Source organism: Somniosus microcephalus, chromosome 17 (genome assembly GCF_052327205.1).
Source record: "Somniosus microcephalus isolate GS21.2 chromosome 17, FLI_Smic_1.0, whole genome shotgun sequence".
In the NCBI taxonomy this organism is placed as follows: Eukaryota; Metazoa; Chordata; class Chondrichthyes; order Squaliformes; family Somniosidae; genus Somniosus; species Somniosus microcephalus.
Window position 1 is genome coordinate 21,892,032 of NC_141003.1, and position 24,828 is coordinate 21,916,859.

Consider the following 24,828-nt stretch of genomic DNA (forward strand, 5'->3'; position numbering starts at 1 on the left):
TGACAAGATGATCTGTTTTTTAGTGATGTTGGTTGAGGGATAAATATTGGTCAGGACACCGGAGAGAACTCTCCATCTCTTCGAAATAGCGCCATGGGATCTTTTACGTCCACCTGAGAAGGCAGACGGGGCCTCAATTTAACACCTCATCCGAAAGATGCAGCACTCCCTCAGTACTGCACTGAAGTTGTAGTTGCCAGTGCATTGTTGATGGCACCCAGCTTGTGTCTGAGTGTACTAAATTATGGGGCATTTAGCTTTAAAAAGGAATGGATTTGTTGCTTTGGAGAGAGGAGTGTGGTATGTCATTTTCAGCATATTGTAGAAGTTTTTGCCAATTTCTCAATGCATTTGTGTTGAACAAACAAAAGGTTTGCCACATACTGCTTTATGAAGAATGGCATGAAATAAGATTGAATTGTTGACGTCAATCCATTGAGTAGGAAATATTTCATCTAATGCATTTAAATTTGTTCGGCTGTAACATTTACAAGTAATGCATTAGTAAATAGGCTTTGAATTTGATAGAATTCTATGATTTTTTTTCAAAGCACTATGAAATACTGCCAGACCTGATTAGAGTTTTGGAGGAAAGTGAGTTGAGGTTCATTTTGTATTTTAGTTATTCCTGCATGATGCCAGAGAAAGAACAGGTATTTCAGACTGTCATGGTTTATCCTTAAAAAAACATTGTGACTGCAGATGTAAGTGTAAACTTTTGTTGTGCTTTATTAAAGAATTGTTCTAAGTTAGTAATACGTAACTAATGATCACTACGATATACAAAACAACTTGAAGCTTATTTTATTAATGAAATGTACATATCTTTTCCAAAGACTAGTTGGTGGTATTTTAAAATAAAATGTGATATTTTGGTTTAAGTTCTTAGTGACTACTTTCCAAACTAGCAATGTTTCCAAACTAGCAATGTATCATGTGCCATATGATGCAAGTTAAATTAAGTTGGCTTCATGGTAAAATGAATATGTCGTTGGGGCATCTCCTCAATTGATAGAAATGTTCATTTTTCTAATAGGATTCCATCTATCCTAAAAGATTTTGTGTTGCTGCTGGACAAGCTTGGCTACCTATTGCTATCTTGTAGCAGAAACATTTCAAGTAAAATGTGGGAGATGCAAAACCCAAGCTAAGACTCTTTACAGTTTTTAACTTCTGGCAGAGTTAATTTAAGATGAGCTTAGCACACTGACAAACAAAGAAATGTACTCGGGAGCAGTTCAGAATGCAGCTGAATTATAATTTAAACTTTTTTTCCCTTTTTTGTGTAATGTGGAGTAATTTCAATCTAGCCTGTATATTTAATTCCGTTCAATAAAAATGATGCGACTGTCACACCTCCAACATTGCACTTAAACAGCTAGCACGTGATTAGCTGTTGTACACCTCGGACAGCAGAGATGTGTCAGCATGCAGTTTGTCTCAAAATTACCCATCACTGACCTGATGGTACCATTCACGACGTGTTGTTGGAATGACTGTTTGACCCTGAACTGAGCTTCTGACCCCATATCTTCTCCATCGCCAAGACCGCCTACATTCATCTCCATAATATTGCCTGTCTCTGCCCCGGCCTCAGCCCATTTGCTGCTAAAACCCCCATCCGTGCTTTTGTTACCTGCAGAATCGACTATTCCAATGCTCTCCTGACCTTCTCATGTTCAATGCTCCGTAAATTACAGCTCATCCAAAACTCATATCCTAACTTGCAACGTCCGCTCAACAACTTGAATCTCCCTTGAATCTTGCTGACCAGAAAACATATTTAAGGTGTGATCTGACCGGAATGCTATGCAGGTTGCAACCTGCAGCTAGTTTTTTCTTTTAACTGCATATACTGAAGACTTTAAATAAAAACACAAAATTATAGAAATACATAGCAGGTCCGTCAGCATATAAGACCGCTTTACGTTTCGGGTGTTGCCTTGTGTCAGACTACAAGCTCTACAACCAAAATGTTAAACTTCTAATTTCAGCGTTCTGGTTGCCTTGATTGCTCTGCAGTGGTTGGACATAAGTTCCAAATGTACTAAAATCCCATGATCTTTCAAGTTTATAGTTTGCTAATTCAACACCATTCATGCAATAGTCACATCGCTCTTTTTGTTCTTGTTTTCAGTACTTTACACTTGTCTGTAATTTTTTTTACCCACCATTGATCAGTCAACTAGCATATCTCATCTAACTCATTTTATAATTCCCAAGTTAGATTCAACATCTTCCTGCTCGCTGTCTTGTGAATTTAACCAATTCACATTGAGCTTCTGGATCTAAGCCATTGGTATAAATTAGAGATAGTGGGGATTGCAACACTGGCCCTTGAAACTGCCCATTCAGCACTTGCCCACACACTGACGGCAATTCCTCTGCCAAGTACTTACTGTTCAGATTTGTACAGTTTGCACTGTCGTGAACTATACCCAACTTGTTTAAAAGGCATTAGCAAGCACAATTGAAACTTCTAAGAGGTGAAAACATACATTTCTCCTAGACACCGGAAGGTAAGTGAGTTGTCCAGCATTAGAGCTCTGATCAGTTTGTAATCCCAGAACTATTCCTTAAACATAGGTTTATTTTTGTCCCAATAATATTCAGCATAACTGTTAATCTGATACTGCCTCAGCACTTTTATACAAGAGCCTATTGTCCTGGTGCTTATTAGGAATGTTCTGGATAACTGAGGTTACTTCTTCCTTGTGCTTCCTTTGGGTGATGTGAAAGCCACCCAGTTTGCTGAAGTTCTGCCACTCCCTTGAAAGAAATATAAAGCATTCATCTTGGCAATGCTCATGTGTATATATAAACTGGATAGTGGACGTAATTGTACAAAATAACTGGTTAGTGGAAGTGAATCATCAACAACTTGTATTTATATAGCACCTTTAACGTAGTAAAATGTCCCAAAGCGCTTCACAGGAGTGTTAGAAGACAAAAATTTGACACTAAGACACGCAAGGCGAAATGAGGGCAGATGACCAAAAAGCTTGGTCAAATAGGTAGGTTTTAAGGAGCGTCTTAAAGGAGGAAAGCAAGGTAGAGAGGCGGAGAGGTTTAGGGAGGGAATTCCAGAGCTTGGGACCTTGGCAACAGAAGGCACGGCCACCAATGGTTGAGTGATTATAATCGGGGATGCTCAAGAGGGCAGACTTAGAGGAGCACAGATATCTCTGGGTGAAGGCGGGGTGGGGGGGCTGGTGGTGGTTGTGGGGCTGGAGGAGATTACAGGGATAGGTAGGGGCGAGGCCATGGAGGGATTTGAAAACCGGGATGAGAATTTCGAAATCGAGGTGTTGCTTATCCGGGAGCCAATGTAGGTCAGCGAACACAGGGGTGATGGGTGGACGGGACTTGGTGCGAGTTAGGACACGGGCAGCAGAGTTTTGAATGACCTCAAGGGTAGAATGGGAGGCCAGTCAGGAGTGCGTTGGAATAGTCAAGTCTAGAGGTAACAAAGGCATGGATGAGGGTTTCAGCAGGAGACAAGCTGGGGCAGGGGCGTTGACTGGCAATGTTACAGAAGTGGAAATAGGCGGTCTTAATTATGTGGTCGGAAGCTCGTTTCAGGGTCAAATACGACACCAAGGTTGCGAACCGTCTGGTTCAGCTAGATCCTTGGGGGACACCAGAGGTAACGATGCGGGAGCTGGAAGAGAAGCCGTTGCAGGTGATTTTCTGACTACGATTAGATAGATAAGAATGGAACCAGATGAGTGCAGTCCTACCCAGTTGGATGACCGTGGAGAGGCGTTGGAGGAGGATGGAGTGATCTCCAATGTCAAAGGATGAGGAGCGAAGGATGTCATTTGTGACTGAGCAGTTTCAGTACTGTGGCATAGAATCATAGAATGGTTACAGCACAGAAGGAGGCTATTCGACCCGTCAAGCCCGTGGCGGCTCTCTGCAAGAGCGCTTCAGCTAGTCTCACTCCCCGTAGCCCTGAAAATTTTTTTCCTTCAGGTACTTATCCAATTCCCTTTTGAAAGCTACGATTGAACCTGTCTCTACCACCCTGTCAGGCAGTGCATTCCAGATCCTAACCACTCACGGCGTAAAAAGGTTGTTCCTCGTGTCGCCTTTGGTTCTTTTGCCAATCACCTTAAATCTGTGTCCTCTGGTTCTCTACCCTTCTGCCAATGGGAACAATTTCGCTCTGTCTAGACCCATCATGATTTTGAACACCTCGATCAAATCTCCTCTCGACCTTCTCTGCTCCAAGGAGAACAACCCCAGCTTCTCCAGTCTATCCACGTAACTGAAGTCGCTCATCCCTGGAACCATTCTCGTAAATCTTTTCTGCACCCTCTCTAAGGCCTTCACATCCTTCCTAAAGTGTGGTGCCCAGAATTGGACACACTACTACAGTTGAGGCCGAACCAGTGTTTTATAAAGGTTCATCATAACTTCCTAGCTTTTGTACTCTGCCTCCAATTATGAAGCCCAGGATCCTGTATGCTTATTTAACCGCTTTCTTGACCTGTCCTGCCACCTTCAACGATTTCTGCACATATACCCCCAGTCTCTCTGTTCATGCACCCCATTTAGGATTGTACCATTTAGTTTATATTGCCTCTCCTTGTTCCTCCTACCAAAATGTATCACTTCACACTTTTCTCCCTTTAAATTTCATCTGTCATGTGTCTGCTCATTCACCAGCCTGTCTGTCCTTTTGAAGTTTATCACTATCCTCCTCACTATTCACTATACTTCCAAATTTTGTGTCATCTGCAGATTTTGAAATTGTGCCCTGTACACCCAACTCCAAGTCATTAATATACATCAAGAAAAGCAGTGGTCCTAATACCGACCCCTGGGGAACACCACTGTACTTTCCTCCAGTCTGATAAACAACCGTTCACCACTACTCCCTGTTTCCTATCACTTAGCCAATTTTGTATCCATGCTGGCTCTGTCCCTTTTATTCCATGGGCTTCAACTTTGCTGGCAAGCCTATTATGTGGCACTTTTATCAAACGCCTTCTGGAAGTCCATGTACACCACTTCAACTGCATTGCCCTCATCAACCCTTAATCTTACCTCATCAAAAAACTCAATCAAGTTAGTTAAACACGATTTGCCTTTAACAAATCCGTGCTGGCTTTCCTTAGTTAAGCCACACTTGTACAAGTGACTGTTAATTTTGTCCCAGATTCTAGTTTCTAAAAGCTTCCCCACTACTGAGGTTTAACTAACTGGCCTGCAGTTGCTGGGTTTATCCTTGCACCCTTGTTGAACAAGGTTGTAACATTTGCAATTCTCCAGTCCTCTGGCACCACCTCCATATCTAAGGAGGATTGGAAGATTATGGCCAGTACCTCTGCAATTTCCACCTTTACTTCCCTCGGCATCCTAGGATGCATCCCATCCGGTCCTGGTGACTTATCTACTTTAAGTATAGCCAGCCTTTCTAGTACCACCTCTTTATCAATGTTTATCCCATCCAGTATCTCCACTACCTCCTCTTTCACTATGACTTTGGCAGCATCCTCTTCCTTGGTAAAGACAGATGCAAAGTATTCATTTAGTACCTCAGCCATGCCTTCTGCCTCCATGCGTAGGTCTCTATTTTGGTCCCAAATCGGCCCCATCCCCCCTCTTACAGCCCATTTATTATTTATATGCCTATAGAAGACTTTTGGATTCCCTTTTATGTTAGCTGCCAATCTATTCTCATACTCTTTCTTTGCCCCTCTTATTTCCTTTTTCACTTCCCCTCGGAACTTTCTATATTCAGCCTCGTTCTCACTTGTATTCTCAACCTGACATCGGTTTTCTGGATGCTGCCTGGCCTGAGTATTTCCAGCATTTTCTGTTATATCGGTTTTCTGCTTCATCTTTCTCTCCGTCATCCAGGGACCTCTGACTTCGGTTGCCCTACCTTTCCCCCTCGTAGGAATGTACCTCGACTGTACCCGAACCATCTCCTCTTTAAAGGCAGCCCATTGTTCAATTACAGCTTTGCCTGCTAATCTTTGATTCCAATTTACCTGGGCCAGATCCATTCTCAACCCACTGAAATTGGCCTTCCTCCAATTAAGTATTTTTACTCTAGATTGCTCCCTGTCCTTTTCCGTAGCTAATCTAAACCTTATGATACTATGATCCTTGTTCCCTAAATGTTCATCTACTGACACTTGCTCTACTTGACCCACCTCATTCCCCAGAACCAGATCCAGCCATGTCTCCTTCCTCGTTGGGCCGAAAACGTACTGATCAAGAAAGTTCTGAACACCCTTAAGAAATTCTTCCCCCTCTCTCTCCTTTACACTATTACTATCCCAGTCTGTATTAGGATAGTTGAAGTCTCCCATTATCACTACTCTATAGTTCTTGCATCTCTCTCTAATTTCCCTGCAAATTTGCTCCTCTATATCCTTCCCACTAGTTGGCAGCCTATAGAATACACCTAGTAGTGTAATGGCACCTCTGTTGTTTCTTAACTCTAACCAAATAGATTCTGTCCTTGACCCCTCCTCTCTCCAGCACTGTAATATTCTCTTTAATCAATACTGCCATCCCACCTCCTTTCTTTCCTTCCCTATCTTTTCCTGAACACCTTGTATCCAGGAATATTTAGTACCTAATCCAGCCCTTTTTTGAGCCAAGTCTCAGTTATCGTCCCATCATATTCTCATGTGGCTGTTTGTACCTGCAGCTCACCAACCTTACTTACCACGCTTTGTGCATTTACACATGTGCATTGTAAACCTATCTTAGACCACCTTGTATTCTTAGTCTGACCCCATCTAATACCATACTATTTCTTACTCTAGTGCTATCTGTCTCTCCCAATCCTTTGTGCGCCTTGTTTCTCCTTTCTAATGTTACATCCTGGTGCCCACCCTGCCCCCTTGCCAAATGAGTTTAAACCCTCCCCAACAGCACTAGCAAGCCCCCCTCCACCCCCCCTGTGAGGGTAAAGACGTTTGCCCTGAATTCCCTATTGGATTTATTAGTAATTATCTTATATTTATGGCTTCTAGTTCTGGTCGCGCCTGCAAGTGGAAACATCTGCTCTGTCTATCCTAGCAAACACTTTCATAACCTTGAAGACCTCTATCAGGTCACCACTCGGTCTTCTCTTTTCTAGAGGAAAGAGTCCCAGCCTGTTCAATGTTTCCTGATAAGTACAACACCTCAGTTCTGGGATCATTCTAGCAAATCTTTTTTGCGCCATCTCCAGTGACTATGTTCTTTTCGTAATATGGAGATCACAAATGTTCACAGCACTCCCAAGTGTGGTCTAACCAAGGTTCTATACAAGTTGAACATAAGTTCTCTGCTTTTCAATTCTATCCCTCTAGAAATGAACCCTAGTGCTTTGTTTGCCCTTTTTTTAAATGGTCTTGTTAACCTGTGTTGCTACTTTTAGTGATTTATGTATCCTTATTCTTCCTACTAAAATGTACAACCATACGGTATGCTCCACTCGAACGTACTGCAATATCTTGCACAAAATGCGGTCTCCAACATTAGGGGCACTGTGAAGTTCAGTCCTTTTTTGGAGAACAGCGGAGTCGGGAAGAAAGGTGACCAAACACAAAATTGAGTACTGATGTACAATTCTGAAAGAATGCAAAAATCTAAATTTGCTTCCCTAAAGTTTTCATTTGCAGTTGTTCAAAGATAGATATCTATGTGCCGCAAGTAAAAATCAACTTTGGCTCCCCAACAAGATTCGCCAAAGTCTTTTTCACATTTCTGGTTAGAATGTGGAACTCGCTACCATTGAGGTGAATAGCATAGATGCCTTAAGGGGAAGCTAAATGAACACACTTTCCATTGTCCCTGCTCTTGCTAACAAAATCAGACCGCATCAGAACAGCTGATCTGTCCGCTCAGAGCCTACTTGCGCTTCCAGCTGTCTGACCTGCCACAGACTCGAGCGCCTGTCCTGAGTGCATGTCCACAGATCCCTGAAGGTAGCAGGCCAAGTGGATAAGGTGATTAAGAAGGCACACGGAATGCTTGCCTTTATTAGCTGTGGCATAGAATACCAAAAGCATTGGGGGGGGGGAGTTATGCTTGAACTGTACAAAACACTAGTTAGGCCTCAGCTAGAGTACTGCGTGCAGTTCTGGTCACCACATTACAGGAAAGCTGCGATTGCACTAGAGAGGGTACAGAGGAGATTTACAAGGATGTTGCTGGGAGTAGAGAATCTTAGCTATGAGGAAAGACTGGATAGGCTGGGTCTGTTTTCCTTGGAACAGAGGAGGCTGAGGGGAGACCTTATTGAGATGTATAAAATTATGAGGGGCCTAGATAAAGTGGATAGAAAGGACCTATTTCCCTTTGCAGAGGGGTCAAAAACCAGGGGGCACAGATTTAAAGTAATTGGTGGAAGGTTTAGAGGGGAATTTGAGGGTTGTGGGGGCCTGGAACTCATTGCCTGAAAGGGTGGTAGAGGCAGGAACCCTAACAACATTTAAAAAGTACTTGGATGTGCACTTGGGATGCTCTAACCTGCAGGGCTACGGACCAAGAGCTAGGAAGTGGGATTAGGCGGGTTAGCTCTTTGTTGGCCGGCGTGGACGCGGTGGGCCGAAATGGCCTCCTTCCATGCTGTAACTTTTCTATGATTCTGTTCAAATCAGCTCCTTGCTGGAGAATGGGGTGGGTGCTATCTGTACTATTGGCTAATTACAGGAGGCTGGTTTTTTAAAAAGATAAGCATAATTTGTTCTGATCTTTTAAGTCAGTAGCACCATTGAGAATGCTGATGGATATACTGGTGGTGTGCACATATGCGTTCATCTCAGTCGGCAGGGGACTGTGGTTAGTGTTGGAACATTTTTTGTCTATCTGTCTGGGGTCTGTAAGGATATGGATGCTGGAGTCACGAGCCAGTGAATAGGAGAGCTATGAGCTAGCAGAACAATTGATAAATTGGTTGTTCCATGCCCAGCTGACTTTGCCAGTCGGAGCAGAGCAGTGGTGGTGAGTTAAGAAAAAGAAATGCTGACAGCCCTAACTCCTGTTGTCCTCAAATTATCACTGATAATAAATGGGTTTTTGAGATCCTAGTGTAATTTGATGGGACAGTTTTTCGTTTAAAATTGCAAAAATTGGAGTTTTGTGAACATTCTACATATTTCCAGTGGCGAATACTGCATAATTTTCAAGAAAATTGTGCTGAAATTAAATAAAATGCAGCACACTGGAATTTTTTTAAAGTCTGCTGTGACATCTGATAAAACACGAGTGAATCGTTTTAAAACCGATCTGGGCTAAAGGCAAATATCCCTTTTTTTTGAAGTAATGTCTTGATGTTTTCTTTTGCAGTCTGCCTGATGTGTGGGTGAATGAAAATGACAGATCTCAACTGAGGACAAAAACAGTTCACTTGTCAAAACTACCACAGGATGCTGCTTTGCTCCTTGACCCAAACATATACCGGTAAGATTGAGGTTTATTTGCTCAGCTTGATTTATTTTTAGAGCAGTGCATGGTCTCTCTCAGTTGTAACTTGTGTAATAAACTACACCAAGATTCTCGTGGTGATTTATTTCAGTGGATGGATGCAATTGTTAGTACCTGTGTACCTAAATGTGCCAAACTATTTCTCCACTGAAGGTGTCAGTGATCCAGATAAATGTCTGTGTTGCTTTAACAGTGCCATACTGTTTTTTTCCCCCCCAAGCACACATGCAGTTCTAATTATATTTTAACACTTTTTCTAATAGCTACTCTTTTATCTCCATATGGTAGTTAAAACCAAAAGTAGTCTGGATAAAACGTGCGAGGGCATTATCCTTTGAGGGGTTTCATTTAATCCACTAAGTACACACATCAGCAAAGATAATGTTTTCTATTTTCATGATGGGCAAAGGAAATATGGAGATCCTGGTCTCGGTTGAGGCCAAAATGACTCCCCTCACTCAAACAGCGCTGCAGGTTATCACCACACTTCATTGGTAATCCACCGAGAGGATGCATTTCCTGTTTGAAAATGAGGCCGTTGTCTGAATTTTCGTTGAAGTTGCTGTGTGGTGGGACACTGCCTTTTCCACTGGGTTGTATTCTTCAATGTAGCTGCACATTTTTACTTTTTTTTTGTTTAATATCGGAGGATAACTACTTGGGTTGAAGTGTTTTTGTTAGACTTTGGAGTCCAGGTGTGAGAAGTTAAGAGTTCTGGAGTGTTGTGAAGCAAACTATACTTTTTAAAGGGAGGACTTCAAGCATTTGTCATAAAAAGTGATCATCTGGTCTCTCATCCAGGAAAAATACCATTATTTGGCACCTTAAGTAACAAAGTGAGCAGAACTCGTGGATTGAGACTTATTTTTTTATTTCTTCTGCTTCCTTCTCACTTCCCTGAGCTGATAACATTTATGTTGCATTTACTTGCTACCATGTCCAGCCACCTCCAGCACCCTCGACCACCCCTCCCAAATCTTGACCACACAATTACTTTTCCTAAACCCAATGCCCACTGACACATTCAGTGGGCTGCGCCACCTGTTAGCGCCTTAAGAGGGCGCTAAGTGGGTCGGAAGCCACTGGCCACGCCTCCCGCTAAATTTATCATCGGTGTGCGCAGCGCCCGCTACTGCCCCGATCACGATATTTAGTTGCGCCCCCTGCTTTAACGCCGGACGCTATTTGCAACCGGTTCAGGGGGGCCTACCTGCGGCAGTAGAGGCGCTAATTAAAAGAGAGGTGCGGGGCGGCCATTTTTTTTGCTGGTCACCTGCCAGCACCTCGCCGCGCTGCCGTCCCCGGCCTCCTGAGCCGCCCCCCCCCCCCCCCCCCCCCCGCCGGCGGAGTGCCGACTGCGTTCCAAGAGCCCGGCACTTCTCGGTGCCGGGCTCTTTTGCTGGCACTCGCGATCCTTGATCGCACTGCACAAGGCCCCTCCCCTTTAAGAAGGGGAGGAAGGCCCGCAGCACGTGGCGCTGCGGCACGTTGCGCAGCGATGTTCAGCTGCAGCGCCCCAAGAGGGATGCAGGGCGCCTCCAGTAGCGCCGCGCTTCCCTCTGGGGCGCGCAAACTGAATTTCCGGTGGGCGGCTATGACTACTCACCAGGGCGCTACTGTTCTTGTCCCTCAAAACAGCTGTCCTAGCCCCTCTCTCTCTTGCTCCTCCCCCCCCCCCCCCCCCTTTTTCAAAAAGTGCACCCTTATTCTCTGCACCATTTCCATGTCCACAATGTCATTGTCTCTGCCCTGGCCTCATCCCAATGTCGCCCAAACCCTCGTCTATCTTTGTTATTTCCAAATTAGCAAGCCCAGTGCTAATTATTGCAATCTTTGCCATCTAAATGTCATGGTTATTTATAAAGATCTTGCTGCTGACTGAAATTAAGTTTGTTGAGCTGATTTTGATCCAGGCTTGTTTGAGAAAACGGCAGCTATTTAAATACATTAGAATGGCAGGCTTGCTTAATTTTCAATATGCAAGAAGAACAGCTTTAAAATGAGTGGGATAGTTGAAGACGTTGCCCCAATATATAATTCTTCTTGCTCGTCCTACTGATTGGTTAGTTAGAAATGCTTGTTTAGGAATTTAGTTTGCAAAGCTGAGATAAAGTGACTGCCTGATCTCATCATTGCAGTTCTGTGTTTGAAACCCTACCATGTGAAACTAGTCTGCAAATCTTTTGGGGTGGGGTGGGGGTGGGGGTTGGGGGGGGGGGGGGGAGAGGCTGATCTGCATCAGGACTTGTGTTGAATTACATTTGGTGTAGGAGTGAACATTTTTGAGATGGCTCTTATTTAATGATGTGACTTTGGTCTTTTGATCTTGGTGTGTTATTGCATATTTTTTCATTTCTAGTTTTTTTTTAAAAACCATCTTTGTGCACATTGCTAGTGGAAAGGTTGAGAATGCTGGAAGGTTAACATATTTTGTTCTGTGTGCTTGATGATGGTACAAAATGCACCAGCCAGCTACCACACGACTGGTATTCTTCTCTACCTTGCATTCTGCTTACAGGTTACTTAAGCTCCAACTTCAAAAAGTGCCTGAAACAATTTGGTGTCGCTGTTTCTCAGGTTTCCTTCACTGATCGCCTTTTAACGGTCTTGACATTTCAGAGTAGATGTCTGCCCTCTGCAAACCAGATTAAGACTGCTCAAGGCCATCCGTTAGGATAAAACTAAAGCCATCTGATTAATAATTAGCACTGGGCTTGCTAATTTGTTAATTTATCCCAATTGCTCGTGCGCAGATTTAAACCCAGATCCCAGTGTGAAAGGCTATTACTACTGCCTACTCCGAATAGTTTGAAAGAAAAACATTGGCAACAACTTGGATGGAAGCTCAGAGGGAGGACACACAGATGTGAACTTGCATCCTTGACGGGCTTCAGCTTCTCAGCTCCGCAAAAGACTCCTTGTAAATGGTCACAATTTTAAAAACCACTTTCAAATGGGTAAAGCCCTGTTAGTAACATTTTAATATCAAGAGTCACAACATTACAAAATCGTAAATTATTACAAATGAGATTTCCATTTGTTTTCCTTTTTTTGCCTCTAGTCGTCACTTCCAGTCAAGTAAGTCTTCCCACGGTGACGCCGCTGAGGTCATGAACTAATCATCTGAGGGATTGTGGGTAAAAACTTGCATTCTGCATACTCTGGTGCCAGAATCATCATTATTATAATGGCTTTTTGAATGTGATCTTTGGAGCACCCAGATTTTTTTCTTAAGATATTCTCATAAATCATTGAGTGAAAGTTCAAAGTAATGTAAATTTAGTGAAGCACAGTGGAGGCAGAGAGAGAAGACAGTGTTTCATCGAACACTATTTCCATTTAAGAGTGTTTTTGTGAAGCAATGCATTGGGGCACTGATACTTGGTGTCACAAAGAATGCCGTTTAACTACACTGCATCGGGAGGAATCAAGAGGAAGGCTGATCGTCTTGAGGCTTTTGTTTTTCACGTTCACCAGCTGTGAAGTTTGACTTCTTGAGCAATACATGTGCAGTACTAGTGCGAATTGTTCCTCGATACTGGGAATGTTTTTATTCTGTTCCAAGCTAAGGAATGTTTGGCTCGCGTGCTATCATTTTCATGCTCCTAGTACAAGGAGAAAAGCCTGATTAAGGAAGATTGAAAGGGTGGCAATTTATGCTAAGGTGGTATATGAACATGTTCCTGGGAGGTTGTACAAGTAGCAAAAGGGCATGCTAGAATAAATGTGAAGAGAAATATTGCAGTGGCTCAGTATTTTTGAGTAAGAGTACTTAAGATATGAAACAACATGTATGAGACTAGTATTCAGTCCACATTTTGATATGGTACTGAATGAAGGCTGGGTTGTGGCTGGATCCTTTTGGAAATGTTGTGCAAGGAAGATGTTGAGTATCAGCTGGGTGAAAAGAGTAGCCAGTGCTGGAGTAGGGAGAGTCTGCCTGCATGCACTAAAAGGGCATATTTTGTGATGGTCAATGTGTTTGTTTTATGGCTGATGATGCTTGGAATGAATAACCGCTTGGAAGGTGCAAGCAAGGTACAATGGGAGATTGTGTGACTATATGGCAAAAATTGAATTGGAGTGCCTGTGGGCTGGGAGCTGGGAGCTGGCAGAGTTAGTGATAGCTTGTGTTTGTGGCTGGATTGGTTATGACAGTTTAATCTGCCTGCATCAATCTTGTACAGTCTAAAGAGAACAACACTTAAGTTTGCCAACAAATAAGGAAAGGAAGTGGGAAGAATGAGAGATACACTGATGTAAAATCCTGGAAGTATTCCTATTGGCTGAGTCGGAGATTGTAATAATAGACCGTTGACACTTAATATGTTTTTGCTCGAGTGGTTCCCTGAGAAACCAGATCCCTCATCAAGCCTGTAGACATGGCAAAGAAAACACTCATTTATACACCTTCCTCTGATTACTTGGGTCCTGGTCCAAAGTATTTTCTGTTTCATTCTGGCAACGTTCAGTTTAGTCTTACCGTAATTCAGAAAAAGAGTTCTGCTAGGTCAGTATTAGTAACTTTTCAGCGCCGCAGTTCCACACATTGTTTGGTTTGAGGCTTACTCTTAGTAAACTAAACCACTAAACCACCAACTCATGTAAACTTAAACCACCAACTGATGTGAATGGGGATCTGTGCCTACCATCTGTAATCATAGAATTATGTGATATCAAAATGTAGGTTTAAATATTAGTGTCATCGACAGAATCTTTGGAAAACAAAATGTTGACACTATAAATAAAACCTATACAAACCTCCATTTTAAATACTTGCCCCAATACCACATTGTATGCAGGATGGTTGACAAGAATGCAGCTGGAGGTGTTGCAGTTGTTCCGTTTACTGAATTACACTTGCGGCAAAACTGTTTTTGCACTTTGAAAATTGTGTGATTTTCTGCATCAGACGCTATGCATGGCTTAAAAAAAATAATGTACAGTGGATCACTATTTATTCTTAAAAGGCTTCATCAGTGTCACTGCCACTCCTGTAGATTACATGATTTTTTAGTGAGGCTGAGTAGGAATAAAAGCAACCGTGTTTCAGTAAAATAGGTGATAGTTTTTTTTAGTAAGAAATTAGGTCACCGCCAGTGCTGATTTTTAAAATTAAATTATTTAGACAACACACTTTTAAAAATTCCATATTTTTGGTCCAGACAAAATCCACCTATTTATATAAAAAATCTAACCATCCGTATATCTTGCAAAAAATCTCGTCTCCAGTCACACTTCTGTCTGCAAAACCTTACTTCCTGTTATGCTCCTAGTTGCCCGTTCGTGACAGATTTTTCTATTGTAAGTTCTTGCAGTTTATAATTGAAACTGCTTATGTAAACTTGTCGTGCTTGCATTACACTCTCCAACCAGTAGTGGTTCTGCAGCTCTTAGCTCCTCAGCTTGTACTGCAGAATAAATTCTGTACTCTGCAATTTGGGAAGCCTAATTGGTTGTGAGTTCTACTACAGGAAACTTTTGAGTTATCCGGAGGCGAACCGTCCGGCAAGCTCGAGCCACTGGCAAAAATCAGGAGCCGTTTTTTATTCTTTTCGTTCCTTTGCTTTTTTTGAACAGTCAAGCTCTGTAAGGTCTGTAGCTAAGCAACAGCTTCAGCTAGAGACGCTACAGAGACGCTTGCCGACTGTTTAGAGGCTGTTGCTAAGCAACAGGGTTTGTTGATTCATACGGAGATGAAAATCTCCGTATGTTTCAACATTAACTCTGGAGTGTCTGGCAGTTCTAAGGGAACGGCAGCAGCTTGGTCCCGTCGGTGCCGGATAGCACAAAGTTTCCTGTATCTAACTAAAATGGAGAAGTATTTTTATAAAAATGACAGTGTATGAATTTAAAATGGGGACTTACTAAATGTGTGTATTATATAGCTATCTGTATCTTTTCAAATATTTTTGGCTGCACACCATGTCCAAATATCCCCTGACCTCTAACCCCATTTCACCTGAAGACTACACTTGATCTTGACTCCATTTGCAATACTGCGTGGAGATGGACTTTTTTTTAAATTTTTTTTTTTTAAGTTTATCGACCAGACTGCTAACAAGTCTGGGAAGTGCCTGTTTTCCAATGCTGACTGGTTAATAACAGAAATCCATTCAGTGATGCTGAAACTGTAGTAAGTTAATCAGTTTTGAGGATGACAATTGCACTGAACAACCCAAATAATCATTTTAGTTTAAACCTTCAGCACTTGATGCCTGTCCTACCCTCCCGTTTCTTCCTATTCCTTCTGTGTTTCCCATTCTCTCTTTACATTTTAACTTTTTTTCCTTGTTGCACCTTTTACTGTTTCTAATATTTAATTTCAAAATCCTTTATTCCCCCCTGTTTTGTTCTGCTTCTCTGCTTAAAAACCGGCTCCAAAGGTTGGTATTCACTTAGTCAAATGTAAAGATTGATACCGTTGCATCTATGACACGATCGGTTCAATGTTGATGCGAAGAACACTGCAAAACAGAAAGACTTCTGATGGATGACAACCTTGGGCAGCTTATCTCCAGCGTACTGTGCGTTAACCTGTTACCATATACGTGGATGTTCCCCATAATGAACTGGGCAAGTCCCTTAATAAACATGTTGCAAGGTGTTAATTATTAACTTTTTCATGCTTGAGCCCTGTGATGGACAGGGAGATTTGTTGTATTCCAAATCATAGTTTCTGCGACTGAAAATCCCAGGGTCGGGGAAGAGTGGAAATCCGGAGTTGTCGCACTTAAAATGCTGCATTTCTGTGCTTAATAGAAAATGCTTTTGAGTTTTTTCAAGATTTTGTATTAATATGTTCCAGTTGAGTAAATCTGATAAAACTTTAAAATGTGGCAGTCTTTAGGTGGTTATAGATTTGTTGTATTTAGTCGACCACTGTGCTCTTGAGACTTATCTATGCAATGGCACACATTGATTGCCATCCTTTAGTTTAAGAGCCACTGAGTAAAAATGGGAATGAGATCTTAACTACTGCACACCAAATAGTATAATGTTGTACTGCAGCAGTGTACTGTTCTTCTGAATAATTCAGCTTTGAGCTGTTTTTACTTGTACTGACAGGCCGACTGGCTCCTTACAACATTATGAACATGGCTCCATGGTTGACACATGACAACTAAACTTCACTTAAGTCTAGAAGAAGCAGCACAGGTAGGGCTAAAAGAAAACTCAACTGCATTTTACTAGCATTGTTGCAAGTGTACGCCAAAGGCAGCTCACATTTTTACACACATAGGGGTTTTGTTCTTGATCCTTTAAAGAGTAGAAGCATTTTACACAATACAATTATCCCTATGTGTCACTGAAAACAACTTCATACTAGCCTTCGATGAATTGTGATATATCTTCCATTTGCTTGTATCTTCCCCTTGTTGATCTCTCCCCACCAAGCCAAGGGACCCATAAATTCATGTCCGTGTAGGGAAATAACTTTTCACCAGTGTGGTTTCAGGGATATTAACTGATTTTTAAAATATATTTTACATCAAGATACGGAAGAGCTGTAGGCCCAAGCATCAATAATGTTGAGGTTTGGGTTGCATATATAAAGTGCTCAGACTTTGCTTTTGTTGTTTCACATCAAAACTCCTAGCTCTAACTGACTTGTAAAGCAACCCATCTGATCAGTTTAAAAATTACTGCACAATGTACTGCCAAATGTTCTGTGCAAGCTGTATGCGGCTCCTAGTGATGGAGGTTCAAGAAAGAGAATGTTGAAAGAATAGAAACAAATGCCAGGACCCAGTTTTAAATATTAAGCCTTTAAAAACTTTTTACATTAACCTGTCAGTGGGGACCCTACAATTTAGTTTTGAAGTTGAGTTATTTACATTCTTCTGTTTAGTATAAATAACAGTTATTGTTTCATGATGTGAGGAAAAGCATTACCTGTACCATGCCATCCATCTATCTTCACTCTGTGTACATAAGGCCTTGTTCTGCACTACACTTTTTTTCCTCCTGTTGACAGTAAGAATCCTGATTTATTAGAAACACCAGAAAGAGACACGCTATGATCTTGGTGTTGCTGGTTCTCTTTTCTCTCACCCCTTCCCAGCTTCAAGTAGTATAGTTTTGCCATTGTTGGCTTCCTTCTCCTGTGTCCCTGTCCCCTTCGGAGGCCCAAAAAGATTTAGGGGGCCATGTACACAGATCACTAAAATGTAGCAGTCCGGTACAAAAAATAATCAAAAAGGCTAATGGAATGTTAGCCTTTATAACTAGAGGGCTAGAATATAATGGGGAGGACGTTTTGCTGCAGCTATGGTTGGACTACATCGGGAGTACTGTGTATTCTGGGCACTCCACTTTAGAAAGGATGTGTTGGCCTTGGAAGGAGTGCAGTGCAGATTCACCAGAATGTTGCCAGGGTTCCAAGGGTTAGATTATGAGGAGAGATTACATAAACTAGGCTTGTATTCCCTGGAATATAGAAGGCTAAGGAGTGAGTTGATTGAGGTTTTTGGGATTTTGAAAAGAATTGTTAGGGTAGAAAGAGAAACTTTTTCTGCTGGTGGGGGAGTCTAGAACAAGGACATTACCTTAAAATCAGAGCCAGGCCATTCGGGAGAAAAGTTAGGAAACACTTCTTCATGTAAAGGGTGGTAGATGTGTGGCACTCCCTCCCACAAAAAGCAGTAGATGCTATCTCAGTTAATCATTTTAAATCTGAGAGCGATAGATTTTTGCTAGACCAGGGTATAAAAGGATATGGAGCCAAGGCAGGTGGATGGAGTTACAAATACAGGTCAGCCATGATCTCATTGAATAGCGGAATAGGCTCGAGGGGCTGAATGGCATCCTGCTGTTCCTATGTTTTTCCCAGGTTAAAAGTAGTGCTTTCTCTCGGGGCAGCTGGAAGGTATGCAGATCAGAGCTGCTGGCTGATGAGGTGCTTGCTGAGATGGAAGTACCATCCGGAAAGGAGAACATGGGGCTTTTGCTCCCGTTGCTTCATATTTGCAGAAGAATTGGATATCAAGTAGTTCTAATCATCAGTGCTGAACTCAATCATTCCAAAGGAACATTTAAAGGCAGTAACTTTCATGGGCACTAGCTCTCAGTTGTCAACCTCAAAGATACAGTACCTATTTCCAGCTAGTTTGAATTTGACCAGGGTTAGTGGTAAGCAGTAGGCCCTGACCTGGGAATCATGCCCCTTCTACCTAAAATTGGTCAAATGAAAGCAATCAACGGTCTTTTTATATTCTCATCAGACCTCCGTTCCTCTGGGAAGAGGATTGACCAGTCTTGGTCAGAAGAGCACAACATGGTTCGACGTTTCTGTTCTGTTTTTTAGGTGCACATTTTGTTAATTCAAGGCCGTTAGTCTGACTGGGCAAGCTGATACAAATTTGACAATTGGATGGACTACGTGATGCAATTTGAACAATTTGGAAATCCCATCTGCAGCAGAAAATGGACCATTGTTCTTTCTGTTTCCTACTCTTAAATCAATGGGGACAGCCCTGTGTCAAAGTCCTGAATCGGTTACAAGTACTCCTGGGAACGGATTAGAGAAATACCAGATCCCAGTTCAACGCCATTAATTATCATTGTAATGTTGATAATTCCTCAAAATCTGTCTCTATCCAATATATTCTTCATTGTAATTTATGTTCTTTGATCACCCACCTGAGAACTGAAACATGGCTGAGTGAAAAGTCTGAAATACCTATCCTGTAACTAGAGCATCTTCCTTCAGCAGACTGTAGCATGCTACTTAGTGCCCAGGTCTGAAAATGAACTGAAGACTTCATCTGGGTGGTGCTCTGAAATGTGTTTTTAAAAACAACTTTGGCACAATGTTGCAGTGCCAAAAAAGTGCACCCAAGGATCTGTGCTCGAATTATTTTATGCCCTTGTGCTGGAAGCCAAGTCCCTGCTCAAAGCCAGAATACACAGTTCCTCGATCCTTCATTGTTTCTGAAGCTATGTCTCAGGATGGGAAAACACTCACCAGTGGCCTGAAGTTTTTTTTCCCTTAAAAGCTATATTCTAGTTTTCACTGGTGCAACAAGAAAATGTTGCATTTATTGCTTTATTGAGTGAAAATGTTTTTACCGAGACTTTAAGAGCAGTGGAGTTTGTGCCCCAATTGGGCAGTTTTTCCAGAGTCACGAAGTCTTGTTATCCTGGAGTCATAGCAAGAAAGTGTTGGTCCTTGACACGCTCGCACATGAGGAATCGACTAGAACAGAAACCAAGTGCGAGAAGTAGGCACTTAAGAGCTGAAAGTTGAATTTACCTTTCCTAAAACAAGCCAATAACTGGTGGGCTTCTGAAGGCCAAATGAAAGTGGCACTTTATCTGAGGCTTGTCATTCCCTTTATTGTATGTTTTCAGAAAATTTACGTTCCTTCATTATTTTGGATATACATTTGGGATGATTTGGGGTGACTTTCTAAGAGAGCCGAAGTAATTCCGTTGTGTACTAGACATGGCCTTGCTGCCAGTTTTTCTTTCTCTTGCTCTGTGGATTTGAATTGTCCCCTGAGAGGAGAACTACTGCGTGACAACTGCATGGGAATAGTTGTGCCACCCTTTAAGTCAGAAGGTGTACATGCACGTGTATGTGTTGGAAAGGAAGAGTGAGACAAGTAATTTATTTATCATATCATTTTTGATGTGTTTTGTGAAAAAAAAAATTGGTAAGCATTTAAAGTCTCTCTGGATTTATTTTTATTTCCCTCATTATTTTGCATATTTTATTTTCTCATTCCATACTTTAAGGTTTGGAGACAACCTGATAAATAAAACAAATCCAGCATATAAATTGTTAAATTGATTTCTTTGTTATTGAAGCACAGAAGTTTACAGCACAGGTGGACAGTTAGCCTATCCGTGTCTGTGCTGACTGTTTACTAGAGCAATCCAAACTAAATCCCCTGCCCTGCTCCACACACTCCTCATAGCCTGCACCTTTCACTGCTTCACTTGTTTATCCAGTCTTCCCTTAAAAGATGCAGTGATCTCTCCTTCAACTGCTCCCCTGTGGAAAAGCATTCCATGCATAAAGAAACAAGCTTACCTTGGTAAAATTGTGTTGAGAATAATAAATATTTGGCATGGGGACACATTAAACTTTATCGAGTGGGTGCAAAGTCATGCCATGGGCAAAGGTTAAATATCATAATTAGCCACTCAGCTACTGTTGTTGGGTTTTGTTAAAATATTTCCAGACTGTATCACAACTGACTTTAGAAGCAAGTTTTTGTTTTTTTAAATAACTTTTTGTGGATTTCCCCCCCCCCCCCCCCCCCACAGGACAATGCCACAGAAAAGGCTGAAAAGGAGGTAAGGTCCAATCCAGGAACCAGAATGGTGTCAAATTTAGTCGCCGTGACTGGGATAGAATATTGCACATTAGAATCACTTTTTCCTCCCAGTCCTAGCTGATTATTTGTACTAAAAGCAGACTTTGGGAGAATGGATCTGAAGCTTCAGTTGGGTTCGCACTCCACCTTTTCGAGATGAGACGGTACAATGAAAAAACTCTACAGGGAATGTTTGGCATCTAACAAGGGGGAAAGTGCAATGAGAAACTTCCTCCTTGGGACTTGTTTGCTCGCTGCTTCAGGCTGTGCCCCTTTCTAATCTAAAAATCAGGATTTCAAATTTCATAAGGGTTTAAAAAAAAATTTAAAAACTAATTTCTGATCATAGTGCGGATACCTTTTTTATATTTTCTCCCGGTTGCTACATGTGGCGTAACAGCCTCATAATGGTTTCTCTTTAATCTATATCATCTGTTCTTTTCAAACACCTTTACAGTAAAAGTTGATGAATTAAGATTGTGAACATTAAACAAGAATTCAGTGTTTAATATGAAACTGATCTCCAATATTGAAAATGGATTACTTTCTGCCGCCAATTTAGGATGTCGATCTTTTGGGGGAATAAAGGCTGGAAAGTTTTATTTCAATGCACCAAAGCTTGCTGCATAGAAGATCTTAGAGACGAGATTAACCAAGTGATTGCATTGTTGATAATCTTCATGCTTATGTTTATGTGTACATCACATGGGGGGGAAAAAGCCTGTATTTTTATTTGTACGAAGATGGGAAAAATTCTAGATTATTCTGTAACATCCTAGTCTTACATAGTTTCAGAAGGCGTAAAGAGTTGCATATAGATAATAGTAAATTGCTTGTAAATATTTCTGCAGATTTGTAATATATTTTTATACTTTAAAATGTACTGTAGATTTCAATTTTGGTTTACCTTTTAGAAGCATGGAAGCAATTTTTGAAATGTATATATTATGGTAGAACAAATGTTGAAGGATAATGTAATTCACTTGAGCTGCCAGAATAACTGTTAACAAAAAAAACCCACAAAAAAAAGCACCTTTCCTAATTATAAATATAAAGTGGCATTTGCGGTGTTCTGCATCTGCCCAATACTACTGCTAATGTCTTAACGTATTGTGCAGGATGTAAACAGCATGACTTGGATTGTGTCTTTAAACTGTACAGATGGTTAGTAGTTTTCCTGGACAGAGGCAGGCTTTTTAAAAAAGTCTGCAGTACCCTTGTTTCGCACAGTTGTAAACCTTTCATGCAATGTATCCTTACCTAAGCACTTCATCTGTATCCACTGCTTTGTTCTGCGTCTAAATCAACTTGCTACTGCTTTTTCGGCTACTTTTTTTAAATAATAAAGTACCAAATGGAAGATTTTGTATTTCCTGTTGTCTTTAGTTTATAGGTAATTGTGTGCAATATATATAATTTTTTAATTGTACAAATCAAATAATTACACCAATAAATGAAGGTTAGGCAATGCAAACAGTGGAATGCAGTTTATTCTATGAAAAGGGAACCCTTTTATGTAAAATGACATAGAATGTACAGCACAGAAACCAGCCATTCGGCCCAACTGGTCCATATTTATGCTACACACAAGCCTCCCCTCTTTCTCTCTTCTCCCCCCCCCCCCCCCTCAATCTCTTCATCTAATCATATCAGCATAACTTTCTATTCCTCTCCCTCGTGTGTTAATCTAGCTTCTCCTTAAATGCACCAGTTACAAATTTATCAACCTCTTCATATGACTCTTAATTCTGTGTTCAGTAGTTCCCCAGTGAGTATTTCAAGCAACTCAGATTTTTTTTAAATTCAGATTTTTAATCATTTTGTCATGGCCATTACAAAATAAGGGCCCTTCCAACATTCAAAGCAACAGCAGACTGACTTTCACCTTTGCAGAAGTGAATGGCTAACTAAAAAAAAATGTCTAATGAAGATGAAGGATTTGTGAGCTGCCGCAACACCAAATAAAAATGTTGCAGCAATGAGCATAAAGCTCTTGTGACTGCAGAGAACAGCTTTAAAAATCAGAGCAGTTGTGCAAAATTTTGAATGTGACAGCTAAAATTCCCAGATTCCAATTGTTTTTATTATATATATTCCTTGCTCTGAATTTGCTACCACATGCTCATTTAGCTCAAGATGCTAAATTCTTCACCCTGCCAAGGGGATTTTCTAGATGAATGCCAAATAGGTGCTAAGGGAAGAGGAGAGAGTGAAAATTGTTTGGGCCAGTCTATTGCTGTTTGTTTATCAGGAGCCAGGACTGCTTACTTCAACAATGCAACTAGTCTGTAAACTGAAAGTAATGCCAGCAAGCTAGGAGAAGAAATTATTTAATTCCTGTGGCATAATATTTTATTTATTGGATATTTTTGCCACGCAAGTTTTCATGTGATTAAAATAGTCGGTAGTGCAACCAATTATCATTTATTGAAATGTTAAAATGGCAATAAACTAAGTTAACTTATTTTGTTGGAGCTTAATAGTTGAGTATATGTTCATAATTTACCTGGGAAAATCATTGATTCACATTTTGTACTGATTTTGGGAAAATCTACTCTCCTGCTCAACGACTTGTAAGTTAGAGAATGGTACAGCTAGTTAAATACATAAAAGGATATATCATAACCAAAGAATTTGCCTAGAATTTATTTTTGTTTATCATTCTGTTTCACCTCTGGAGAAAATAATTGGTTTGGTTTGCTTGGCCTTGCCTTTCCACATGTTCTGAACCAATCTAAGCATTGTTTCATTTGGTAATAAAGCTACCAAACAACAAATAGGAAGATGATTTATGGAATGTATTGTGGGTTAGCTGATTGGAATGTACCAGGTAAGATTTAGACACCCTCTTGTGTTTTTTTGTGTTGCCTTATTAAACATACTTTTTTTTTCTGCCTTCAAAAGAAAGGAGGCCCACTTCTATACAGCAAGACCTTGTATGTAATACTGGGGAAAGCATGTGTCTTATTGCAAGGGTTCCAATTTTGTATCCATTGGGTGATATGTTGTCAATCCATGGCAATATTCAATTTAGTCACGCTAAATTGCTTTTGTAAAATTTCTCTGTGGGTGTGGCTGGCATTGTTACATAAATTGCTTTGAGAAGCCGCTGCTTTGTAGTGATTATTTTTACAACTGAATAGCTTTAAAGGACATTGCGAGTCACACACACAAGTACTGGCAGCCAGCCAGACAAAGATAAAAAGAGTTTGAAATCTCACCTGAAGGAATATGGTATTGATATCCATACATGGGAGGAAACTTATCACAGACAGCAAACTGTAGATCTGTGTGCATAGATGTAAACAGCATGAGGAAAGCATGTCAGTCTGCTGTGACTGCACCATCAACTAGGATGTCTTTCATGTGACTGTTTTGTGGTAAAATATGTCTCTAGGATTGGTTTGCAAAGTCATCTAAATGCTCACGTAGGCCAATCTTAAAACTCATTTATTTTAATGCTGTGAAACGATCTTGCTCGATTATCGAGGGATTGCCAAAGGAAAAAGTAAAGTGATTACAAAGATTACACGATAAGGACGTCATCGGTCATCGAAGGTTGCAAATTATTCAGAAATAATGTTTTTAATAGCAAATTTTATTAACTAAACCGCCGCAAATGCTGCAAGGTGGCAGTGAAGTTTCCAAACTGCTGCTTATGGTCTGGATGAAAAAGCTGTTTTTTGCATTTCTAGTAGATCCAATATGGATCATGAATGCAACTGAACTACAAAAGATTTGTTTTCATTTTTTCCTATGGTGCCATCATTGGCAACGACTCAAAGTCTGTACCAAGTAAATGTCTATGGTTTGGATCTACAGCAGATGCTTTTAAGAGCACTGTCCCTGAAATGATTTATGGGTTTCATTGACAGTGCCACAGAAATGCTTCTTGAATCCGATAAGCCTGGACTATTGGGCTTAAAAAGGAGCCTAGTGTGTTCTAACCAGTTACATCAGAGGTGAGGTATTGCAGTCTTTATGGCTAACTGGATTGTCTGCAACATTGTGACTTACAAATTTTGGCTCAACTAATCATTAAAAATACTGATCTAACCGCTCAGCA

At 41.1% G+C, this 24,828-nt stretch overlaps 1 protein-coding gene across 3 annotated transcripts in view; it reads left to right on the forward strand.

Moving 5' to 3' along the window:
• LOC147105563 (zinc finger protein AEBP2) overlaps nt 1-24,828 on the forward strand; it is a 68,082-nt gene that overhangs the window by 39,037 nt on the left and 4,217 nt on the right. Inside the window, exons 6-8 of one of the 3 annotated variants that reach the window (XM_086010038.1) lie at nt 9,301-9,414; nt 16,507-16,596; nt 20,713-21,352. In XM_086010038.1, coding sequence (XP_085866164.1) covers nt 9,301-9,414; nt 16,507-16,558 — 166 coding nt within the window. In that variant the 3' untranslated portion in view covers nt 16,559-16,596; nt 20,713-21,352. Of the gene's footprint in view, nt 1-9,300; nt 9,415-16,506; nt 16,597-20,712; nt 21,353-24,828 lie in introns of those variants that run through there. The other 2 variants (XM_086010039.1, XM_086010037.1) reach the window with 2 other exon arrangements.